Source organism: Haliotis asinina, chromosome 3 (assembly GCF_037392515.1).
Source record: "Haliotis asinina isolate JCU_RB_2024 chromosome 3, JCU_Hal_asi_v2, whole genome shotgun sequence".
NCBI classification, from domain to species: Eukaryota; Metazoa; Mollusca; class Gastropoda; order Lepetellida; family Haliotidae; genus Haliotis; species Haliotis asinina.
The window spans coordinates 1332240-1355781 of NC_090282.1; the positions used below are offsets into that span (position 1 = coordinate 1332240).

Sequence of the window (23542 nt, forward strand, 5' to 3'; positions counted from 1 at the left end):
ATAAGCATCACTTGTGTAATGTTGAAGGACTTAATCGTGTCTATGTCAGTAAGTGTCATCATCATTTATATAGGATACTGAAGCTGAATGTGTTATAAGCATCACTTGTGTAATGTTGAAGGACTTAATCGTGTCTATGAGTGTCTATGTCAGTAAGTGTCTTCATCATTTGTATAGGATACTGAAGCTGAATGTGTTATAAGCATCACTTGTGTAATGTTGATGGACTTAATCGTGTCTATGAGTGTCTATGTCAGTAAGTGTCTTCATCACTTGTATAGGATACTGAGGCTGAATGTGTTATAAGCATCACTTGTGTAATGTTGAAGGACTTAATTGTGTCTATGTCAGTAAGTGTCTTCATCACTTGTATAGGATACTGAAGCTGAATGTGTTATAAGCATCACTTGTGTAATGTTGAAGGACTTAATCGTGTCTATGTCAATTATGTATGCATGTTGAAGCTTCGTGTAGTTTGTTCGGAACGTTTATAGTTATAAAGATGTTAAAGCTTTATGTAGTGTCTTGATCACTTGTCAAATGACTCATCTGTTGTTCTCTTCTCTACAATCCCCATGGTGTGGACCTCTCAGTCAATAGCTGTACTGAGGCTGTGGTGTCAGTTCTGTTAGTCACAGAAGAAACTTAATCTTTTACACCCAGCTAGCATGACTGATGTTCTATACGTATTACATTCCAGTGTACAAGACAGTAGACAAATTGGGTAAATTGTTGTATTTCCTTTCAACATATTAATATTTGTGATTTACTAAGACACTGCAACCTACACTCTTGAGAGATTGAACACTAGATACCAGATAGCTGATTAGTCTGTAACTGAAACAGTCGAAATTGCAGTGTGCAAAGCTTTTACAGAGGCTTGTGACCAAGAACTGTCTTCAATCTTAATTAGGTAGACCTTTCACACAGCAGTCACATGTAACATTAGGTAGGCCAACTAACAAAGCGTAGTGGCCTTGATCTTCTCACATAGTGGACACATGTAACATTAGGTAGGCCAACTAACAAACGGTAGTCTCCTTCATTTTCTCATACAGTAGACACATGTAACATGAGGTAGGCCAGCTGATGAAGCGAACTGGCCTTGATCTCACACATTAGACACATGTAACATGAGGTAGGCCAGCTGACAAAGTGAACTGGCCTTGATCTCACACATTAGACACATGTAACATGAGGTAGGCCAGCTGACAAGGCGAAGTGGCCTTGATCTCACACATTAGACACATGTAACATGAGGTAGGCCAGCTGACAAAGCGAACTGGCCTTGATCTCACACATTAGACACATGTAACATTAGGGTAATGCCGGGAGAACCAGTTATTACATGTAACTGCGGAAACATCTAACATAAGTAGTTGTAGAGGTTTTTGGCTGAATCTGCCTCATCATATCTCTCTCAGAGCTGGCATAAATCTGTTTACTTAAGCCAACAGCTCATGCCTGCTAGCAACAGGATACTGGCATTCTTCAACCGGACTTTTATCCCCATTTCTGATCACCACTGTAGTATCATGATTTTCTATTGTTCCCCAAGTTTCGAGACCTTCAGTGAAAAATGTGGTATACACAAGCCCTTCAGAGTTTGGATAATGTTTTTATGTCAAAAGGCATGACATTAATGCTACTTTATTGGTAACTCTAGAGAAATTGGTCCAGTGGTGTACAAACTGTGTTTGTTGTAATTTAACCATTTTATAATATGATTACTACTGCTTCACTTGGAAGTAAAGAAAGACAGGTCCCTCCAGATAGTTACTATCACGTTTATGTTTAACTGTTAGTAATAATTGTTTTGACAGTACATCGTCAGTATGTTCCTACATGTTTGGTGAATTGCTGACAGGATACTCATCTTACCAAAGTTATATATGTAAGGACCTGTGACCTTTTGAGTGTTTCTGTGGTTGTAAAAAACTTTGTCATCTTTTCCAGCACAGTGTCGGGCCTGCATGAGCAGATACAGGAGCTGGAAAGTAAGGATGTTACAGGAGCAAATATTGTTCTCAACCTTGAAAACATATAGACTGCATCATCATCATCATCATCATCATCATCTTCATCATCATCATTTACCATTTGTAACTAGATGATAGTTTCATCTGAAGAACACTTTGTCACAAGTAGGTCAGCAGGTCCAGTCAGTCTGCAGGCTGATGACTACGATGACAGAAAACAGGGAAACTGCTCCTGTATCAGGGCTAAGTTTGCTCATCACAGGTCCATTAATTTGGGCTGGTTATTTGTATGTGATTGAAACAGATGCTTGAGTCAGTCCTTGAGGAATTGCAAACATTCTCTGGACCATTCCACCCTGAACATATGAACGGTTCAGCAAACACTTGTTACAAGCATTATATATGGGCCTTATACATAGACTGCTAGAATATCTATCTGTTTTCCTTATGTTCTTTTCAGGTGAGAGGACGAGCTTGTCAGACCATCTGCGGAGGGCATTGTCAGAAGTTGATTATGGCAAGGAACGAGAGGAGAAGATGAAGAAAGATATTGATGTAAGGGTTGATGCATTGACTTCATTACTACTAGTGGCCATGTCCACTGGATGGTTGAGTCACCATTGTGATGGTTGTCATAAGGCATTAGTGATCCTCTGCTCCAAAGAGATGTCTTTTGATGAATGGTAAAACATCTGGCTACTTTGTTTTGTGCTACTCCTGATTGCTGTATACCAATGGTGCATAAATGTTCGTTAGCAGTCAACAGATTGTGTAAACATTATTTATTGTTAAACCAAAGATTTTTTTCCTTATCCTGAGTCATGCTTATGATGCTTGTCTCCTTCTTCTATCCAAACATAGTGGAACCTAAAAGTTCCCTTTGTTTAAGCAAATGTAAATGCACTTCTCACCATGAGTAGCCTCCCTTGAGCCTGTTTGTTTGCCACGCAAATCAGTCACATGATATGACATACTCCTCTTTCCTTATTCGCCTTTGATTACGGACGTGTGGGCACTGGGGTCCCGATACGACTCATATCCTTTACCTTTCAGTCTTATGGTCATTAAGTTTCAGCTGTCTCCAGTTTTTGGTCTGTATAATTAAATCATGTAACAAAATTACTAGCAAATTGTACATATTTCCTTCATCTTTTCACTTGAAGCCAACATTGCATGTCTCATAACAATTGATGAAAACCTGTTTGTGTTGAAAATATCAGTAGTATGCGGTTGACCTGCATTCATATTGTGTTTGTTGTATTGATGTTTGCTCTTTCCGCTCCCATTAAATCCTTTGTAAAACTTAAACTATTCAACAATTCAGTAATTATATACTTGCTGTTCTTATGTGTGCAAAAGATTATAATAGAAGCCATAACCAAGTCATGTCGGGAAAAATATTCATAACAGTGCTAGTAACCGTCTGCTGACTGATGCTGAAATTCATCATTCTAGTTACCTAGCAGCTCCCGGGAGCAGTCTACAGTGGCAGTGACATCTACCGTCTCCAGCCAGAAGAGGTCATGATATTCAGAGTTGCTGCCATCCCAGACTAAGAAGCACAAGTCTATGCTGGCAGTTGGGAAAAGGGAATTCTCACTTTTGAAGACTTTGTCAAGTTCCCAGCATAAGTCTCCTCAGAAGTTGAAGTCTGTCTCTTCTGAGATACTCCTACCACATGCAACAGACGTTTTTGATGAACTCGCAATTCTCAGAGATCCTTACAGCGATATGTCCTGGAACTAGATGGTGAATGCTGTGTTGCTGCAGGAGCTCACTGACGTTCAGGCCCACCTGACCTGGGATTCTTAGTGATTCGTGTGATGTGTGCAGGTATGGGTATAAGCAGGCTGTGGTCCATGTTCAGGAACTCAGACACAGCAGACCTGGCTGGCAATTGTCACATTGCTTTGGGGGGCACAGCAGGTCATTACGGAGGATATTTGGGAGGCAGGTAGGATTCGCCCTGCTATGGGCAGAGTTGGAGGTAGCAAGGCTGGTGTGAGTTAACTGGCATAAGGCACACTCTCATGCCTTACGCCAGAATTCATGGACTGAATTCTGCGAGACGAGGTTCAAACTTAACTGTCGAAGTCCTCTCGAGAGCGTGTTCAACTTTGGGAAAAGCTGTCAGGTCTTAACCCCCATTCTGAAAAACCTCAAGGGGTTAAATCGTATGATAGAGGTTCCATCCTTTGAGATAGATGCTCTTTGCTCTATGATCTTATCTGTTCAACCTGGCAATTAGCTCACGTCGATCGACCTAAAGGATGCATATTTTCACATGCCCATACATCCTTTGTTCAAGTGTTACCTGCAGTCTCATTCGATGGGATTTGTTACCAGTTTTGGGTGCTCCCCTTCGGCCTCAGGGTGTTCACTATTCTCATGGTCGTGCCAACCATGTTAGCTTAGTTGCAAGAAAGGCATTGTCATCTTTACCTGGATGACTAGTTGCTGCAAGCACTAACTCATCCATTGGGTCCAGACTCTACTCACATTGTGTTAGACAATCTAGCCCGACTGGGGTGGATCGTCAACCTCAAGAAATCCGACTTGGTTGGTTAAATACATAGGGCCTAGTTTACCTTTCGATTGATTGGATCACCAAAGTACGAGAGATTGTGTTTTCATTACTCTCACGTCACCAGGCCCCAACGTGAACATGGCTCCGTTTTATGGGTCACATGATGATGACCTTCTCTGTCTCTGTCATGGCTGAGGAAATGTGCCCTATACAGCAGGCTTTGGCATGTCTGTCGGCTCACTGCAAGAATCTGGAGAGTGTCTATCCTGGCTTGGATAATTATTGTTTCTGTCATTGGTGCTGGCTCATTTCACAGTGGTGTTACACAAGTACTCATCCAGAGAGTGTTGGATCATAAAAGATCAAACTAAGGGTACGTACCTCTGTCAGTCTACCAGACCTTGACTGTTAATGGAATCTGTTCTGTTAAGACGTCTCACCATGGTTCCAGAGGGGGTAACTGTTCCCTTCACTTTTACCAGTTTGGGAAGAAGGGCGACAATAGATCTTCATTAAAATGCCAATTCAGCCTATAAAGTTGAAAAAATGATGTGATGAAAAAAAGCCTGTGAAATCAGAGTTCAAAATTACTAAATTTCCCTCAGCGCTGGGGGAAAGAGTGCTTTCAACAGCTAATCTGCGTTGCACTCATAATGCATGAACAGTAAATATGTTCACGGAGCTTGAAAAAGTGTGCCTGCCAGGAGTATGAGGACATGAGGACAAACATGTTAATTGTGATAAGCAGACTCTGTCACAGTGAAAACTCAGTGTCTGGTTTGTTGACACTTAGATGTCTGCCTGTCTGTCTGCCAGTGGCAGTATGCAATGCACAATTTCAATCACTGACCACATGCAATTAACACCCTTTGGGCTTATAAACCATAAACAAAGTGCTGGGTAAGCATGTCGGCAAATGGACTAGTGGCCAATGAAAAGGGTTTGTTACACCTGAGTGCACACCCACCGTCTCTGATTGGGTTTGGTATCGCAGCTTCTTTGTTTTCGGGCAGGTAAACTCAAGTACAAATATTGCACTTTTGATTTGCGATTATACGCTTATACTTTTGTCTATGATATGCATTTTACATATCATGAACAAGTTATAACTGTGTTTATAATTATGTTTGATTCTTTGGTTGCATGTGACCTTTAAGACAGTGACCTTTAAGACAGTGACCAGAACAAATGGTAAGACACAAGCTATCTGTGATGAGGTTATGGCAATAACAGAGACAAGTTTCAGTTAAATGCAACTGACAGTGTTGCTGCAAACAAGATAACCCCGACTGGGTGTAAACTTATTCATGCTCCCTGTATGAATAAACGAATAGGTGTCTGTGGAGTTGTATTGAGCAACACTGCAGTATGCGACTGTGAGAGATACTAGACCTGTTTCCTTTGAGAGTCAGTGTTTAGAGCTTAGCATTAACAGCCAAAAGCTGCTTGTGAATGTTGTCTAGAGACCACCACAAAGCATTTTTCAAAGAGTCTGATGAAGTGACTGATTGCTTAAACAACACCTCTGAAAACTGATTTGTTTTCAATTCTTGAATCCAAATATCTTGTCCAGCATGTTTCATTTCCCACTCACAAAGCTGGTCACATACTGGATAGGTTACCATGACTCTTTGACCACTCTTGTTAATGCGCAATGTCTTCAGATTTGGTGACAACCTAAATCGGGGGAATGCGCAGACAACAGTTTGTTTTGTTGACCTTGATCTTATTTTCAAGGTCACTGCGACTCTGACTTTTTTCAAATTCTTATTAATGTGAAATCTCATTAACTGTTGTACCAAGTGTCTGCAAAAAGTTACAGCCTACATTGATGGATTACACAGACAGCAGTTGATTTTGGTGACCCTGACTTAATTTTCATGGTCAGATGTTTCTTCAAACTGGTGTTGACACAATACCACATGACCTATAGTACTGAATCTCTTTAAATGTGGTGACAGTCTACAGTAAGGGATTACACTGACACTAGTCGATTTTGGTGACCTTGATCATATTTTCAACATGACCACGACACTTTGTCCACTTTTCAAACTTATATTAATACAATGTTACATAAAACATTGCAACCAATGTCTTCAGTTTTGTTGACAGCCTACATTGGGCGATTATCCAGATGTCATTTCATGCATCTTTTGTGTGAGCAAAAAGTAAAGAGTAGTGACTATGTTGCAGATTCTAGCAAAACTGCCTGTGGCTTTGACCCCGAGGTCCATCCATGGTACAACCCTGAACATGTCCAGGGCCCTGAACTGATGGTGAGCTTTACCAGCCCGACTGTGCCAGGATCACCCAAGCCCTCTCGGCTGCATATCAATCTTAATCTGTCAAACATAATAATAATAATTGTCGAGTCCTTTTCTAGTGTTATTGGCATGACATTTGGACTCAACAATGTTGTGAGGTGTTGGTTTTGAGTTCGAGCGGTAGCGCATTCCATTTCATTGTTGCATTGAAAGCGAATGACTTTTTGCCAAAACTGGTTTTGATGTTAGGGACTTTGGTTCACAAGCATTTGGTTTGGGGATCTCAGTGAGCGTGAGGGCAGATACAGGGGCAGTAACTCTGTGAGGTAGTTAGGGGGCCAATCTGTTAAGACACTTATATGTCACTACAATAGTTTTGTAGTCAATTCTTGCGGTGATTGATAGCCAGTGTAAATCTTTCAGTACTGGTGAAATGTGATCAGTCACTTTAGACTTTGTAATTATTCTTGCAGCAGTGTTTTGGAGGACTTGAAGGAGGCATAGCTGATCTTGGCTATGCTAGCATTTCCTATTTGGAGAGATGGCATGTCAGTTTGGAGAGTTTTATTTTTGATCTAATAAGCAGCAATTCTGTTTTATTTTCATGAAGTTTCAATAGGTTTTTAGTGATCCATGTCTGAATGTCACTGCAGGAATCAGAGAGAGAGTCCAAGGATGGCTCGACTTCCATGCTAGGGAATGAAGAATAGATTTGGTTGTCATCTGCATATTGCTGCTGGTTGACTTGATGCTTGACTGCTATTCTTCCCAGTGGTGTAGTGTTCACAGAGAACAGCACTGGTCCTAGCACAGAACCTTGTGGGACACCACTCTTGAGATCTGTTGGGCTTGACGTTTTGCTCTCAATCCTAACTACTTGGGATCGATCTGTTAGGTAGGACTGCAGCCATGAAAGAGCAGTGCCCTTGACTTTAAGATCATTTACCATTCTTGACAGCAGTATGTTAGTGTCAGTGGTGTCAAAGGCCGCCGAGAGATCTAGAAGAACCAGTGCTGATACATTTCCTTTGTCTGCTACTGTTAGAATGTCTTTAATGACTTGTATGAGCGCTGTTTCAGTGGATTGGTTTGATTGGTAAGCAGACTTGATGTTTGTCGAGCAGGTTGTGTTTCTTCAGTTGTTCAGAGAGGCGGGCTCACACAGCCTTCTCTAGTACCTTAGAAAGAAATGGGAGATTAGATACGGGTCTGTAGTTGTTCAGAGTATTTGAGTCCAGGTTACTTTTCATCAGGAGGGTTCTCACCAGATCTTGTTTGAAGGTTTTAGGGAACTAACCTGATGATATTGAGAGATTGATAATGTTGGTTATTGGAAGGACTAAAACCTCCAGGCATGATTTTACAAGTTGTGTTGGTATAGGGTCGAGCTCACAGCTCTTATCTGGCAGAAGCTTAATAATCTTTGTGATTTCATCGGTTGAGAAAGGTTGTTGAAGCGTTGAAGCCAAAGTTACTAATTTGCTGTGAATGCTCTTGATTTTCTCTCTGAAGAATTTTGCAAAATTCTCAGCACCTTCTTGAGGAGATTGGTCCTCAGGTAGGTTGGTATCAAAGGACTTGTTACACAATCTGGAGGCGAGTAGGTGTAGCTGTTTAGAGTTGGCCGCGGCATCAAGCACCTTGGTGTTAAGGTACGCAGTCTTAGCCCGTCTCATGCAATGATTCACCTTGTTCCTCTGTGAGATATACATCTAGTGGTGTATTTCCAGGCCTGTCCTTTTTTTCCTTTTTCCTTTTTCCTTTTTTTTCTGTGTACCATGGAGAGCTTGGTTTCACAGATATAATCTTGGTTCTGGCGTGTTTGTCTAGAAGTTCTGATAAGACTGTTGTATAGATCTGCTAGTTCTGTGACAGTCTCAGTTTTTGCTTCATAGAGTGGAGAGTACCGAATATCCTTTTTTAGTTTGTCGATGTCCACATTGTGGAAGTTTCGACATGTTTTTAGTGTTTTCTTTCTTGTTGGCCTTTCCTTGTTGAAAGAGAGAAACACTGGGAAATGGTCTGACATTTTGTAGGTCTTCAACAGTCACTCTTTGAATGAATTCTCTGTTTGTGTCTCTCAAGATTACCCAGTCTAGAATATGTCAACATTTGTGAGTTGGCACTGGCACAATTTGGACAAGTCCAATTGAGTCCAGGAATGTGACAAATTTATTCCTGTCAGGCTTTGTCGGATCGTCAAAATGGATGTTCATGTCACCCAGAATGGTAACTTCATTTGTTTTGCTGCTCAGAAGATGAACAAAATTTTCAAAGTTGTCTTGAAATTTGGAGGCTGTCAGTTTATTTTTAGTTGATGATGAGGGTTTGTACACACATAATACGCAGATTGTTGATCTGTTCCAAGGCTGTTTCTGGAAATTCAAAAGACAGAAAGTTCGTCATTTGAGGGTTAACTTTTAGCTTAATATGTGATTTGAAAACATCTGTGATTCCTCTGCCCATGTGATCAGATTGCCTAGGTTTGTTAATTAAAGTGTAGCCAGTCGGTGTTAATTCTGCTTTGATGACGTCATCTCCCTTGTCCTTTATCCTTGATTCTGTGATGTAAAGTATGTCTACATCTGTATCATATGAACGGTCGCATATGTCAGTTGTTTTATTTCAAACACTCCTTGCATTCCAAACACACACTTTCAGGAAACATTTTTTGGAATTAGAGACAATTCCTAGGCATGTGGGACTATATAGACTCCAGGAGGAAGAAGGCGAGATCCATTTTGATATCCAGAAGGTGAGGTGGATGTTGGGATCGACCCAAAGGTGGCCCTACCATTCTCTGGCCACCTTGTTTGTCTGAAATGTTGCCTACAAGGCCTGGAAGCACACTGGACCGCCAACCCACATATCAGTTGACAAGAGGACAACAGAAACAGCAATGCATATTGTTTGAGATGCAGACTATTTGGAAAAAAATTGCAGTATAGCATACAAACCATGCATTTGGTACTTTTGTCTGGGCGTGTGCCCTACTTTCCATACCACAAATTCCATGGAAAGCATTTGGAATATGAAAACGGACCTAGATTTGTCTACACCTCCATAGGCGCAATGGCCCTTTTCAAACCCAAGCCTGTGATTGTGCATCTGCCAAAATAGTAGGCCAGGTTTCTGAGGGTCTGTCTAGAAAACTATACAATCAGGACAAAACTATCCGTTGTCAGCTATGGAAAGAGTCTTTGGACTTATACTTCTAGCAGTGGTGTCATGTTGTAGGTGTTTCTATATGTGCAAATCTGGCTTTCTTTTTATTAAAATATATATAATATTGCTGAGTGTGGAGTAAAACTCACTCACTCACTCTTTCTCTTTGATGTTGTGGGTATTGGTCCCAGACTATGTACAGCTCGGCTTTACTTTGTTTGCACTGTCCATCCAATGTGCGAGAATGTCTACATTGCCCTTTGGCACTCCATGTTGTCCATCACTCCCACGATACATCTGTTTCACAAACCAATAGCTGGTGACACTGAGACGACGGATTTTGTCGTATTTTGCAGTTTCAGATATTCTTTGTATTCTGGCATGGTTTCTATTTCCTTCATCTTCCTGCGCTGATCCAGATACACCTTTCCCATGGGAATGCTACGACCTGTATTTTCTTACAACGAATCTCTTCACTAATTTTGTTGAAGAATCGTGTATTGAAATATTCAGTCTCGATTTGTAGGGTGTGTTTGTATGTTTGGCTCTAGAGAAATCCTTTTCTACCAACCATTAGGTCTGTTGCTCGAAACAATCTGACATTCGATGTAGGATTCATTTTGTCGTAGTACTCTTTCTGGCACAGCCGTGCTCCAAACAGTGCCTGTTTCGCCTATTAGCAATTGGAGGACAATCTGTGTAGAACGTTTGGTGGTTCGGGAGCTGAGAATTCCATTTTGACCAGCTATTGCCCCTACTTTGTATCTGTATTGTGGAGCTTTTTCCACAAACAGTTGCAATTGCTTTCATTGTCAAATGTATTCCATGGTTTTTACGAAACTGTTTTGTATGGCCTCGATCTCTTTTTTGTGTAGTTCTGCTCGCTGTTCTTGGAGTAGTACCTTTTCGGCTGCCATATTTCTGGAAACATAGACAGATTGCTATATACCAAACCTCGAAATGTTTGGGCACTCCTCGAGGGGTTGCTTAAACTCATTGTGCCCTACAAATTTTAAGTCTCCTACGAAAGCTTTGTTTAATAAATACAAGTTTACAGAGGCTTTTGTCAAAAATGATCTCACAACCCCGTCATATATGCTACTCCCTCATGTGGATTAGGTCCTATATTACAGGAGCAAGGTTCAGGAAGTGGCATTTGCAGTACCCCAAGGATCAGTGCCTGGACCAATCCTTTTCACTATCTATGCAAGCTGAGTTTCCACCTATATGCTGAGAAAACTCAGCTATACCTGGGATTTCAACCACTCTCAATTTCTACCACTCAGCAATGAGAATTTTCCGCGAGTCTGCAGAATTCTGTGTATTTGATGGCACTGGTGTCATTCATGATTTATGTTATATTGTTTTAATTAACATGACTCCAAAGATGCACATCCCATTTTCCTCTTTTTTCACTCTTACGCATTCTCATCCCTGCAACATCATCTGTTGAAAGCACATTCCAGGCAATCAGCAACTGCATCTCTGATAGTTGCCATTAGATAATGAGCAAAGCTACTCACCATCAGACCGAAATCCAGAAACCCTTCCATCACAGTACCAGGGCTCATAATAGGTGATTCTGCACTTGATTTTGCCAAGTGATTGTGCCAGAAATGTTGGAGACCTTTTTGATTCAGAACTGACCCTTGAAATGCATGTCAGTATGGGGTGTAAAACAACATAATACCACATAAGGAACATATCTCAATACATGAACAAGAAAGATGTTAAATCCCTTGTCCATGCCTTTGCAAGTCCAGGCTTGATGACTGCAACAGCCTTTTGTTTGGATGCAGACACAACATTTCAGCCAAACTTAACTGAACACAAAACTCTTTACCCAAACAAAGAAGTATGAATATGTATAACACAAAACTCTTTACCTAAACAAAGAAGTATGAATATGTATAACGCAAAACTCTTTACCCAAACAAAGAAGTATGAATATGTATAACACAAAACTCTTTACCCAAACAAAGAAGTATGAATATGTATAACACAAAACTCTTTACCCAAACAAAGAAGTATGAATATGTTATAACACAAAACACTCCTTTTGTTTGTATTCAAGGTGCTAAATGGCTTTGCTCCAGATTACATCCAAGAGCTCATCACCCACTATCAGCTAAGGAGGACATTACAATCTCTATCCACACACTTAGTTACTGTCCCTGTCATGTGTACTGTCCTTCTGCAAAGGAGCTGTGTTGTGGAACAAACTTCCAACCTACTTACGTGACAGTTTCAACATCACAAGTTTCAGATCTGAATGGAAAACCTTGTTCAAGAGTGCATAAGACTAAGCACCCTAAAGCAGTTCGCTGGATTAAGACATTATAAAAATGCCTAACTTATTATTATTAGTATGTTTTACAGATTAAATATGAAAATACAGCAGAGAGGGTCCAAGTGGTCCTGGCACAGTCAGGCATTTAAAGCTCATCATCAGCTCAGGGCATTTGCCCCCTCTATACACAGCTCAGACAGCGAATGGGACTTCTCCCTGGAAACACTGCCTAGTCGAACCCACCAAGAACTTTCTGCAGATTATGAAGGGTCCCCAGCCCAGCAGGTTAGGGTTCCTGAAAGTAAACAAACTAACTTGTTCTGGCTTGTTTCTGCCGTTTGTGCAGCTTATCTGTCTAAGGGTAAGCTTACCCCAAGGGTTTGAAGGCTCACTCAGTAATGGCAGTGGTTACTTCAAAAGCATTTGCAGCACTGCCCATAGAAATTATATGCTGTTCGGCTATTTGAAGCCGGCCAAGAACTTTTTTCCGACATTACCAGCTCAACACACATGCTAGAGATTGTGCTCGGTTTGGTCGGTCTGTTCTCTCCAGTGGACAGTATCCAGCCTCCGGGAGTCCTTGATCATTGGTTCAGTTCTGCAATCGATTACTCTGACTGACTATCCACTGAAGACTTGTTTTTACTCATTACAATATGTCTCCTGTTGGAGCTGACCATACTGTTATGTGTATGCCCTTTCGTATAATTTAATCACAGCAGAGCGGTTTTCGATCACTACCTGTCTTCTAGTGTGCATTTCACTGTTATTGTAGGAACTGTGTCCATTTCCTCCCTTTTGTGTAGCCTCCTATAATGCCTTTCTTTGAGCTGCATATCATGTGACCGGATGAGTGGTTTTAGTGTACATAACTTGCTTCATTTATTATATTGCTAATTCATTGTACTTAACAGAATTCCCACATCCCTAGCCTTTGGGACTCTGTTTATGCATATACGAGGGTATGTCAATAAATTTTGAGCCTTGAGGATTTTTCATACCCAGGTGTCACAGCCTATTGTACGACATTGAACCTTGTAGTGTAGCTGATGTGATATATAAGTTTTGGTATCCTTCTCTCAGAAGTTATTGAACAGCTCACAGTAATTAATTCTTTTTCATAGAGATTGTCCTTGGGGTACTTATATGCACTTTCTGCCGTCGGAAAATGTCACATAACTGCCTCAGCTTCAAGCTCGGATGTTGAGGCGATGGATGTCGGGGAGGCTTTCGTTTTTCCTCGGCCTTGCTGGAAGTGCGTCAGAGAATAGCACAGGCAATTCCCCAGGCCGCAGTCCCGACTAGCCGTCCGGACTCGTCTGAGTTCCTCCTGCCGGGTGAGGCGTTTGCTTCTAGGCAACCCTCACAGACACAGCTCCGCATACTCCCTTCACTAGTTCAGGATGTGATGGATCCCCTCTACGCTGGCACGCAGTTACACTTCGATCTGTTGGAGCTTGTCCACCGTTACCAGCTGGGGGACGATTCTCTCTTCCTTGTGCCAGTGGTGGATGAGTGTTGCCCTCAGGGGAGGCTCGGCTTCCTCGGGTGCAGCTCCGGCTGCCAAACGGGCTGTTAGTTCCACCGTTTGCCCAGTTGGGAGCCCCTCTGCGGCAGGCATACCGGACCTACGAGGAGGTCTACCGGAATGCCATGTAGCAGGTGCGGGTGGTGGTCTACGCATTACAGAGGTCGGCCCTGGAGGCGGGGGGAGCACTCTAGGGACGTTTCCCCGAATGTAGTTCTGCTCCACCAATTATCCGAAGTTCAGGCTCACTTGACGCGCGATTCTTTCACCCGGATACTTACCGTCCGAAGATCGATCACGGTTTCCATGTGACAGCTCCTATTGAACTTCCTGCTTTTAAACCCAGCCTTCTACATCGGGGACCTCTGCACTCACCCGTTGGATGTCCGTGAGACCCTCAAGGTCTATATCAAACGAACACAGGGATCCATACAGGTACCCATCTGTTCTGCTGTTACGGTGGTGGGAAGGCTTGGTTGCCGGCTAGCAAACAAACTCTCTCTCGCTGGCTAGTTTCTGCTATCTGTGCTGCATATCGGGCTAAGGGCAAGCCTCCCACTGAGGGGTTGAAGGCTCACTCGGTCAGGGCAGTAGCCGCTTGGAAAGCATTCGCATCGGCACTTCCCATTTAAGAGATTTGCTCTGCTGCTATTTGGAGCAGGCCTAGCACGTTCATCAAGCACTATCAGCTTGATACACACTCACGTGAGTGTGTGAGGTTTGGCCGGTTGGTTCTCTCCAGTGGACAATGTCCTGCCACCCTGAACGAGTGAGTCTTGGTTACTTGACAGTCGATGCTGCTGACATACTGCGTATTAGTGCCTATCTCCACTGTTGACATGTCCTGTGACTGCGATCTGACTAGATTTGTTGTCAGTCTTATTCTGGTTTTACCCCCTTTCAGTGCTCTCTATACGATTCACTATGTGGGCGGGGCGAATTTGACACTTTATACAGTGCTCACTTATTTTGCTTAGCTCTGAGTCAGGCTTGGTGCGGTTGCTCTCTGTCGGTTCTCTCCCATAATGCCTCTTGCGGAAGCTCATTGGGAGTTTGACGCAGGTGAGTCTTTGTTGCGTGTGTTAGTTTGCGTAATTACGATCGCTAATATTCCATACTGTACCAGAATTCCCTCCTCCCTAGCCTTCACTCTTTGGGAGTCTGAGTTATGCATATAAGTACCCCAAGGATGATCTCTATGAAAAAGAATTAGACAGACCTGTAAAGGTTTCCAATTCTTTGAAGAGAATCGTCCTTAAGGTAGGGCCACCCACCTCCCTGCAATTCTGTTCCCTGATTTATATATCAGCAGAAGGAATGATGATACGGGGTAGGATGCTTACCTGGTTGCCTGCGCATGCGCGGCAGAGGGGTGACTCCACGTGGTGAGGGGCCGTATAATGAACAAAAAAGACTTTTTGTTTATTGTACAATATTTTATTAAAACATTGATACAGCTGTCACGTGACATTTTCTGGCAGCAGAAAATGCTTATAAGTACCCCAAGGACGATTCTCTTCAAAGAATTGGAAACCTCTACAGGTTTGTCTAAGTTTTTAGTTCTTGAAGGAAACTCGGCGAGGAACATTGAAGAAAGGCTTTCAGCAGTTTATGGGAAGTCTTCCCCTTTATCTGCTACCATCAAACGATGGGTCAATGAATTTGAGCATGGTAGAGAGAGTCTTGAAGATGACACCCGTCCAGGTCGCCCAACAACAAGCTGTAGTCAGGAAAACATTGACAGAGTGCATAGACTTGTGCTGGAAAATCACTGAGTCACACTCCACTAGTTAGAGGAGACCACAGGCATTTCACACGGATCCATCCACGGAGACAATTCTTCATGAACATCTCGTCATGTCTAAGGTGTGCGCAAGATGGGTGCCAAGAATGCTTACAGATGAAATGAATCAAACAAGGGTCACCATAAGCAACTCCATGATAACCAGATACAACAAGAATCCAGAAGATTTTCACTTTAAGCAAGTAACCTGTGATGAAACTTGGATCCACCACTATGATCCTGAGAGCAAACAAGAATCCATGGAATGGAAACATGTCACTTCTCCCAGGACCAAAAAGTTCCAAGCCTCCAGATCAGTGCAGAAGGTAATGGCGACAGTCTTCTGGGATAGCAAATCCACATAGATTACTTACCGAAAGGAAGAACAATGAATGGGGAATATTATGCTAACTTGTTGAGGCAAGTGCGACAGTCAATCAAGGAGAAGCGCCGGGGCAAGATCAGACGTAGTATTCTTCTACATCAAGACAATGCTCCAGTACACACCTCTCGCGTTGCAGCCGCTGCTGTCCAGGAATGCGGGTACGAAATCTTGCCGCATCCCCCACTCTCCAGACCCGGCACCAAGTGATTACCATCTGTTCCCAAATCTCAAGAAACTCTTGCGTTGTCGTAGATTTCAGGATGATAATGAGCTTATTGGTGTTACTGGGGCTTGGTTTGAGGACCAAAATGGCGCCTTCTACAGAGATGGCATCAGCGCCTGGCAGAAAAGATGGAACAAGTGTCATGACTCACAAGGGGACTATGTTGAAATATAAATGTGGTTCATACCAATATTTTGCGTTTTTCTATCCAAGGCTCAAAACTTATTGACATCCCCTTGTATGCACCCCAAGGAAGATCTCTTTTACGAAGAATTTGCTAAACCTTTAGAGGTTTCCAATCCTTTGAAGAGAATCATTCTTGGGGTATGGCTGCCCACCTCCTTGCAATTCTTTCCAGTTGCTTTTTGTCTGAAGAAGGAATGATGATTTGGGCTATTGTTCTGTATAGTGAATAAAAAGTTTTTTTATTTATTGTACAAACATTGTTACAACTGTCACTTGACATTTTCAGTCACAGAAAATGCATTTATGTACCCCAAGGAAGATTCTCTTTAAAGAATTGGAAACATACATGTTTAACTAAATTGGTGATGACCCAGATAAATATTGTAGTATTGTATGACTTTTAGTCTGAAAGATAATTTTTGAAGTTTGTATATTAACATAATGTTTGTAAAGTGTTCTTGTAACAACTTCTTACTGTATGACATGTGCCATATTGATATTACTAGGTCGCTGTACAAAGGATCAAGTCCTTGGAGGAAAACATTGAAGCAGAACGAGCAGCTCATCTGGAGACAAAGTTCAACTCTGAGATTGTGCAGGTAAATTTGAGCAACACTTACCAGGTAGGAGCAAGTGGGAGTGTTTGTTTGTGTGGTGTGGCTGGCGGTGGACAGTGTAACATCCAGATTTATCACCTGGGAGTGTTTGTGTGGTGTGGCTGGCAGTGGACAGTGTAACATCCAGATTTATCACCTGGGAGTGTTTGTTTGTGTGGTGTGGCTGGCAGTGGACAGTGTAGCATCCAGATTTATCACCTGGGAGTGTTTGTTTGTGTGGTGTGGCTGGCACTGGACAGTGTAGCATCGAGATTTATCACCTGGGAGTGTTTGTCTGTGTGGTGTGGCTGGCAGTGGACAGTGTAACATCCAGATTTATCACCTGGGAGTGTTTGTTTGTGTGGTGTGGCTGGCAGTGGACAGTGTAACATCCAGATTTATCACCTGGGAGTGTTTGTTTGTGTGGTATGGCTGGCAGTGGACAGTGTAACATCCAGATTTATCACCTGGGAGTGTTTGTTTGTGTGGTATGGCTGGCACTGGACTGTGTAGCATCCAGATTTATCACCTGGGAGTGTTTGTTTGTGTGGTGTGGCTGGCAGTGGACAGTGTAGCATCCAGATTTATCACCTGGGAGTGTTTGTTTGTGTGGTGTGGCTGGCAGTGGACAGTGTAACATCCAGATTTATCACCTGGGAGTGTTTGTTTGTGTGGTGTGGCTGGCAGTGGACAGTGTAACATCCAGATTTATCACCTGGGAGTGTTTGTGTGGTGTGGCTGGCAGTGGACAGTGTAGCATCGAGATTTATCACCTGGGAGTGTTTGTTTGTGTGGTATGGCTGGCAGTGGACAGTGTAGCATCCAGATTTATCACCTGGGAGTGTTTGTGTGGTGTGGCTGGCACTGGACTGTGTAGCATCCAGATTTATCACCTGGGAGTGTTTGTTTGTGTGGTATGGCTGGCAGTGGACAGTGTAGCATCGAGATTTATCACCTGGGAGTGTTTGTTTGTGTGGTATGGCTGGCAGTGGACAGTGTAGCATCGAGATTTATCACCTGGGAGTGTTTGTTTGTGTGGTATGGCTGGCAGTGGACAGTGTAGCATCGAGATTTATCACCTGGGAGTGTTTGTTTGTGTGGTATGGCTGGCAGTGGACAGTGTAGCATCGAGATTTATCACCTGGGAGTGTTTGTTTGTGTGGTATGGCTGGCAGTGGACAGTGTAGCATCGAGATTTATCACCTGGGAGTGTTTGTTTGTGTGGTATGGCTGGCAGTGGACAGTGTAGCATCGAGATTTATCACCTGGGAGTGTTTGTTTGTGTGGTATGGCTGGCAGTGGACAGTGTAGCATCCAGATTTATCACCTGGGAGTGTTTGTGTGGTGTGGCTGGCACTGGACTGTGTAGCATCCAGATTTATCACCTGGGAGTGTTTGTTTGTGTGGTATGGCTGGCAGTGGACAGTGTAACATCCAGATTTATCACCTGGGAGTGTTTGTTTGTGTGGTATGGCTGGCAGTGGACAGTGTAGCATCCAGATTTATCACCTGGGAGTGTTTGTTTGTGTGGTATGGCTGGCACTGGACTGTGTAGCATCCAGATTTATCACCTGGGAGTGTTTGTTTGTGTGGTATGGCTGGCAGTGGACAGTGTAACATCCAGATTTATCACCTGGGAGTGTTTGTGTGGTATGGCTGGCAGTGGACAGTGTAGCATCCAGATTTATCACCTAGTACATTTTCAGCTACGTGTGCGGGACCTTGAGGGTGGCATGGATGTGGAGAAGTCGGCCAACATTGAGGCTACCAAGGCAGTGGAGAGACTGGCCAAGCAACTGAGGTACATCACTTAGTGAGGGGTACATGTTAAGGAAGCTAATTGAGAACATCAAGTGATGGGTACACTTTACCCATCTAAGTGCAACTGAGTGTGTATATCATGGTGACTGAGCTCTTGTTGAAGAAGTTCTAAATGCAACTGGCTTTGTATATCAGGGAGACTGAGCTCTTGTTGAAGTGGTTCTAATTGCAAGTCATTGTTTTTTTAGGGAGACTGAACTTTTGTTCAAGTGGTTCTAATTGCAGGTCACTGTCTTTTTTAGGGAGATTGAACTTGATTGAAGTGGTTCTAATTGCAAGCCATTGTGTGTTTTTAGGAGATTGAACTCTGCCCTAAGTAGTTCTAGGCATAAGTCACTGTGATTTCAGGGAGACTGAACTGTGGTTCAAGTGGTTCCAAGTGCAACTGACTGTGTCTCAGTGAGATTGAGCTCTTAACTAAGTAGTTCTAGGTGTAAGTCACTGTGTGTCTCAGTGAGATTGAGCTCTTGTTGAAATAGTTCTAAGTGCAACTGATTATGTTTTGGGGGGAGATTGAGGACTTGTTTAGGTGCAAGTCATTGTTTGTTTCAGGGAGATTGAGCAGGCCTACAATGATGAGAGGAAGATGAAGAAAGAAGCTGTACACAAGATGGAGAAGTAAGTTCTTTGCTTGCTCTAAGTGAAAATAAAAGGGTAACAGTTAGGTATTATTAGAAGTTATGTTATGTCAGTGTAAATCTTCTGATTAGCATGCTTTGTTCAATGCTAAAAGGAAGATATCCATCTAAATATCTTCTTAACAAAACATCTTGAGGTTACAATGTATTGACTGTGACCACAGTAGAGTTTAGAACAACTGGCAATGGTTGCAGTTGATTTAACTTCCTGTTAGGTTGGAGAAGGAATACACAAGTGTCCGAAGGAGACTGACCACAGATGTGGAGAACAAGACCAACATGATCGGACAGTTGTCCCAAGAGCTAGAGATGCACCAGAAGAACTTCAATGAGCTGAAGGAAGAGCTTGGCAAGGTATGACTACTCTCTACCTAGGGCTGTATTTGTAGATTTTGAAACACCAGAGCCTCCTTGCACAATGCACTAAGGTGTCCGTAAGTCACTAAGCAACCTTAGTGTAATGTCAAAGAATGGGACTTAAAGGACCAATAAACTCAAGTATTTGGTACTCTTTTTATCCTTGCATATGAAAGACTTTTGCTTAGTCATAAACGAAACACAGTGACGTCATAGAAGGAACGATTTCTCGTTAAATGTATATAAAATGTGTAGGAAGCTCGTCATTTTGCTGATTTCTTGATGTCACCAAAGACATGCCGAATTGTTGTGTTGCCGTCAATTGTTCCTTGGGGTTCGGGTGATGGTGTCACTATGCACAGATTTCCACAAGACTACGTAGTTTGTGGTTAATTCTTTTTCAGAAGAAGTCCTCCTTGGGGTACATATATAGCATTAAAATGTCCATTTAAAAATGCCTGTGACAGTTGTAACAATATTGAATAAATATTTTACAAAACAAAAACTCGTTTTTGTCTTGTGAGATCACCCCTACAGGGCCCCCACCCGGGCCCCTTAACAGCCAAGAGCAGGTAACTCTCGCCGTGTACCTCATACCTCACTTTTCATGCTGTCGTCATTGAGGACAGTCGTCTATCAGCAGCTCTCATATTTAGAGACAGAACCTACGAAGTGAAGAGAAATGAGTGAGAGAGCTACGAAAACCGTATGTATGGTTCCTTTTTAAGGCACGGGCGATATTAGGAATGCATATTTCACTCTTTTTCATTCATGAAATGTTGTAACTTTCCGTGGCTACCGTGGTCTTCAGCCAGGTGGCTGGCAAGATGGTGAGCGGCACGTACCTGGTGGTTATTTCTTCTGCCTATTCTTTTTAGGTGGTTTTAAATACAAACCGGATATTTGTATGGTTTTTTACCTTTCTTTTCCATGGTAAAGAAAACCTTATATGCTATTGTATGTTTTCATAAATAGCTTTATTATTATTTAACGGTTAAAAATCGCCAGTGCGTATTATTGTTTCTGTTAAATACTCATGTGTTTGTTGGATTAACGGGCCTTGCTATTAATCATAGCGCGGTTCGGTTTTTTCCAGTTCAAGGGGTGTGCTACTTGTAACGCAAAACTCCCCCCGAGGGATAAGCATATTCTGTGCCTGCGTTGCCTAGGGGAGGAAGCTCACGACGAGCAAGGATGCACCATATGTCAAGACTTTTCCCCCAGGGCTCAAAAATCCCGTCATGCAGACTTGATCTTTTATAGATCTTTGATCCAGGCGGGGGGTGGGGGGGATATTTGGGCGCTGGAGCCACCTTCAAAAAAAGCCAAAAAAGATATTAAGAAGGTGTCTTCGGCTTCAGTCTCAGGGGGTTGGGGATACGGCAAAACCAACAAAGGGTACTTCGGCACCCCCTCCAGCGGTGGCTTCTACCTCCGCAGCACCTCCCACTGAACCCTCGCAACCGTTAACATTTGATTTACTTTCGTCTTTGTTACAGCAGCAAATGGCGTCGGTGCATCCCTGTCCGGTCACCGCCAGGAGATCGGCGTTCGTCCGGAGTCGGGTGTGTATCTGGCTGAGTGAGTTTTCGTTTTTGCTCGGCGCCTCGCTGAGGCAGGTACGGGAGCATATAGCTTCTGTCCTGCCGCAGGTCGTGGTTGCTTCGGCGACACCTGACCCCAAGGAATTCTGACTGCCGGGTGAGGCTTTTGCCTCAGCCAAGGTGGTGGATTCTCGGTTGCGCATCCTCCCTTCTATATTGTCAGAAGTGATTAACCCTCTTTTAATGGGAGCGCGGTCACGCTTCGATTTGCCGGAGCTAGACCGACGTTACCTTATGGGTGATCTTAACTTGTATAACCCTCCAGTGGTTGACGACTGTATCTATGCATCGGTCGCCCTGGGGGGTTCCTCTGGCAGCTCCTTAGGTTCGGCTAAGCAAGGACGGTGCCTGCCTCCCTTCACCTCTAACGTTACTGCCCTCAAATTGGCTTATAGGTCATTTGAGGAGCAGTACCGAAATGCAACTCAGTGCCTTAAAGTCACAATACACGCTGCATATACTTCGGTATTGCAGCGTCGGCTTGTTGATGGCGGTGGTGTCGTGGAGAGTGTGTTTCCCCTACACTCGCTCAACAGCTTACGGAGGTGCAGTCACATCTGGCACGGGACTCGATCAGGTCCTCGGCGTGTCAGATGATGTCTGCAGTTATGGGCCTCCGTAGGCTGTGGCTGTCCGTGGCACGGTATTCGCCGGCCACTCAACAAACGCTACTTCACACTTCTCATGCGAAACCCCCGGTGCTTTCCTCCGCTTATCCTTCGGCTCCGGCCAAGGACTCTGCTAAGTGGGCACAGCCCTTGCAGGCGTGGAAGGGTAAGGGTAAGGGTAGGGGCAAGGGCAAGGCTGCGGCGCCCCAGCAACCTTTTCCGAGGAAAGGGAAGTCGGCCCCGGCTTCCCAGTAAGTCATCCTCCGGAGCCCTTGCAAGTGAACCTGAATCAAGCAGTCGGAGCACTGCCGACGTTGGGCATTCATTGCCTTCTGCCAAACCTTCCTGTGGGTGGCCGCCTTTCCCACTTCCTGTCGGATTGGGAAAAGGTAACATCCAACCCCTGGGTCCTATCCACACTCAGGGACGGCCACTTACCACTATGGAAGAGAGACCCGCCTCCCTTTTCCGGAATTCGGCGCACTCCTGTGCCGGTAGTTCCGGAGAAAGCCGAGGTTCTCCGCGCCGAGGTTCAGTCTTTACTGGACAAGGTGGCCATCGAGGTGGTTCCGGGGGGCCAGGAACAAGAGGGATTTTACTCCACTTATTTCCTGGTCACCAAAAAGGACAGAGGGTTCAGACCGATTCTCAATCTCAAACGGCAGAACACTATGCTGCAGGTACCGTCATTCAAGATGGAAACACTACGGTCAGTGATCTCATCTGTAGAAAGAGGCGACTGGCTTACGTCCATCGACCTCAAGGACGCATACCTGCATGTTCCGATGCATCCCGAGTTCAGGAAGTACCTGCTGTTCTCCTTAGACGGGGTATGCTATCAGTTTCGGGTGCTTCCCTTCAGCATCGCTACAGCTCCGAGGGTACTCACCAAGCTTATGTTAATCCCAGCGCAAGTGGCCAGGTCACAGGGCAGGTGTTGTCACCCGTACCTGGACGATTGGCTCATACAAGCACTTGCCGCTCACTTGAGTCGAGACGCAACATTCGCCATAATGTGTATTCTCACCAGGTTGGGCTGGATTATCAATCTCAAGAAGTCAGACCTAGGTCCTACACAGGATCTGATCTTCTTAGGCGCACGGTTCGACACAGCGAGAGGCATAGTCTCCCTGTCGCAGGATCGGATCTCCAAAGTTCAGAGAGTTGTTATGCAATTCCTCGAGTCCCCCTCGGCTTCAGCTCGGGTTTGGCTCCAGTTGCTTGGCAACATGGCAGCACCGGTGGACGTTGTTTGGAGGGCGCGGTTGAGAATGCGACCCATTCAGTGTGTCTTGGCGCGAATGTGGTCCCACGGCAGGAGTTACGAGATGATTCACCTCACTCCGGAGTGGCTCCTTCCTCATTTACGGTGGTGGACTGTGGTAGGGAATCTATCCAGGGGGTTACCCCTGGACGCTCCCTCACCAACCCTCTCAATTCAGACGGACGCTTCCCTCACAGGGTGGGGTGGCGTGCTGGGCGCTCATTCAGTTTCGGGCCTATGGTTACGTGCACATCAATGTGCACGAATTGAGAGCTGTCCGGCTAGTGTTCCAACACTTTCGGGAGACAGTTCGAGGCTGTGTGG

The 23542-nt window shown here is 43.9% G+C and overlaps 1 protein-coding gene across 2 annotated transcripts in view; it reads left to right on the plus strand.

Moving 5' to 3' along the window:
* LOC137277299 (coiled-coil domain-containing protein 171-like) overlaps positions 1-23542 on the plus strand; it is a 119815-nt gene that overhangs the window by 14954 nt on the left and 81319 nt on the right. For both annotated transcript variants that reach the window (XM_067808957.1, XM_067808956.1), the window contains 6 exons: positions 1957-1997; positions 2440-2534; positions 16837-16929; positions 18633-18727; positions 19300-19365; positions 19601-19739. In XM_067808957.1, coding sequence (XP_067665058.1) covers positions 1957-1997; positions 2440-2534; positions 16837-16929; positions 18633-18727; positions 19300-19365; positions 19601-19739 — 529 coding nt within the window. The remainder of the gene's footprint in view (positions 1-1956; positions 1998-2439; positions 2535-16836; positions 16930-18632; positions 18728-19299; positions 19366-19600; positions 19740-23542) is intronic.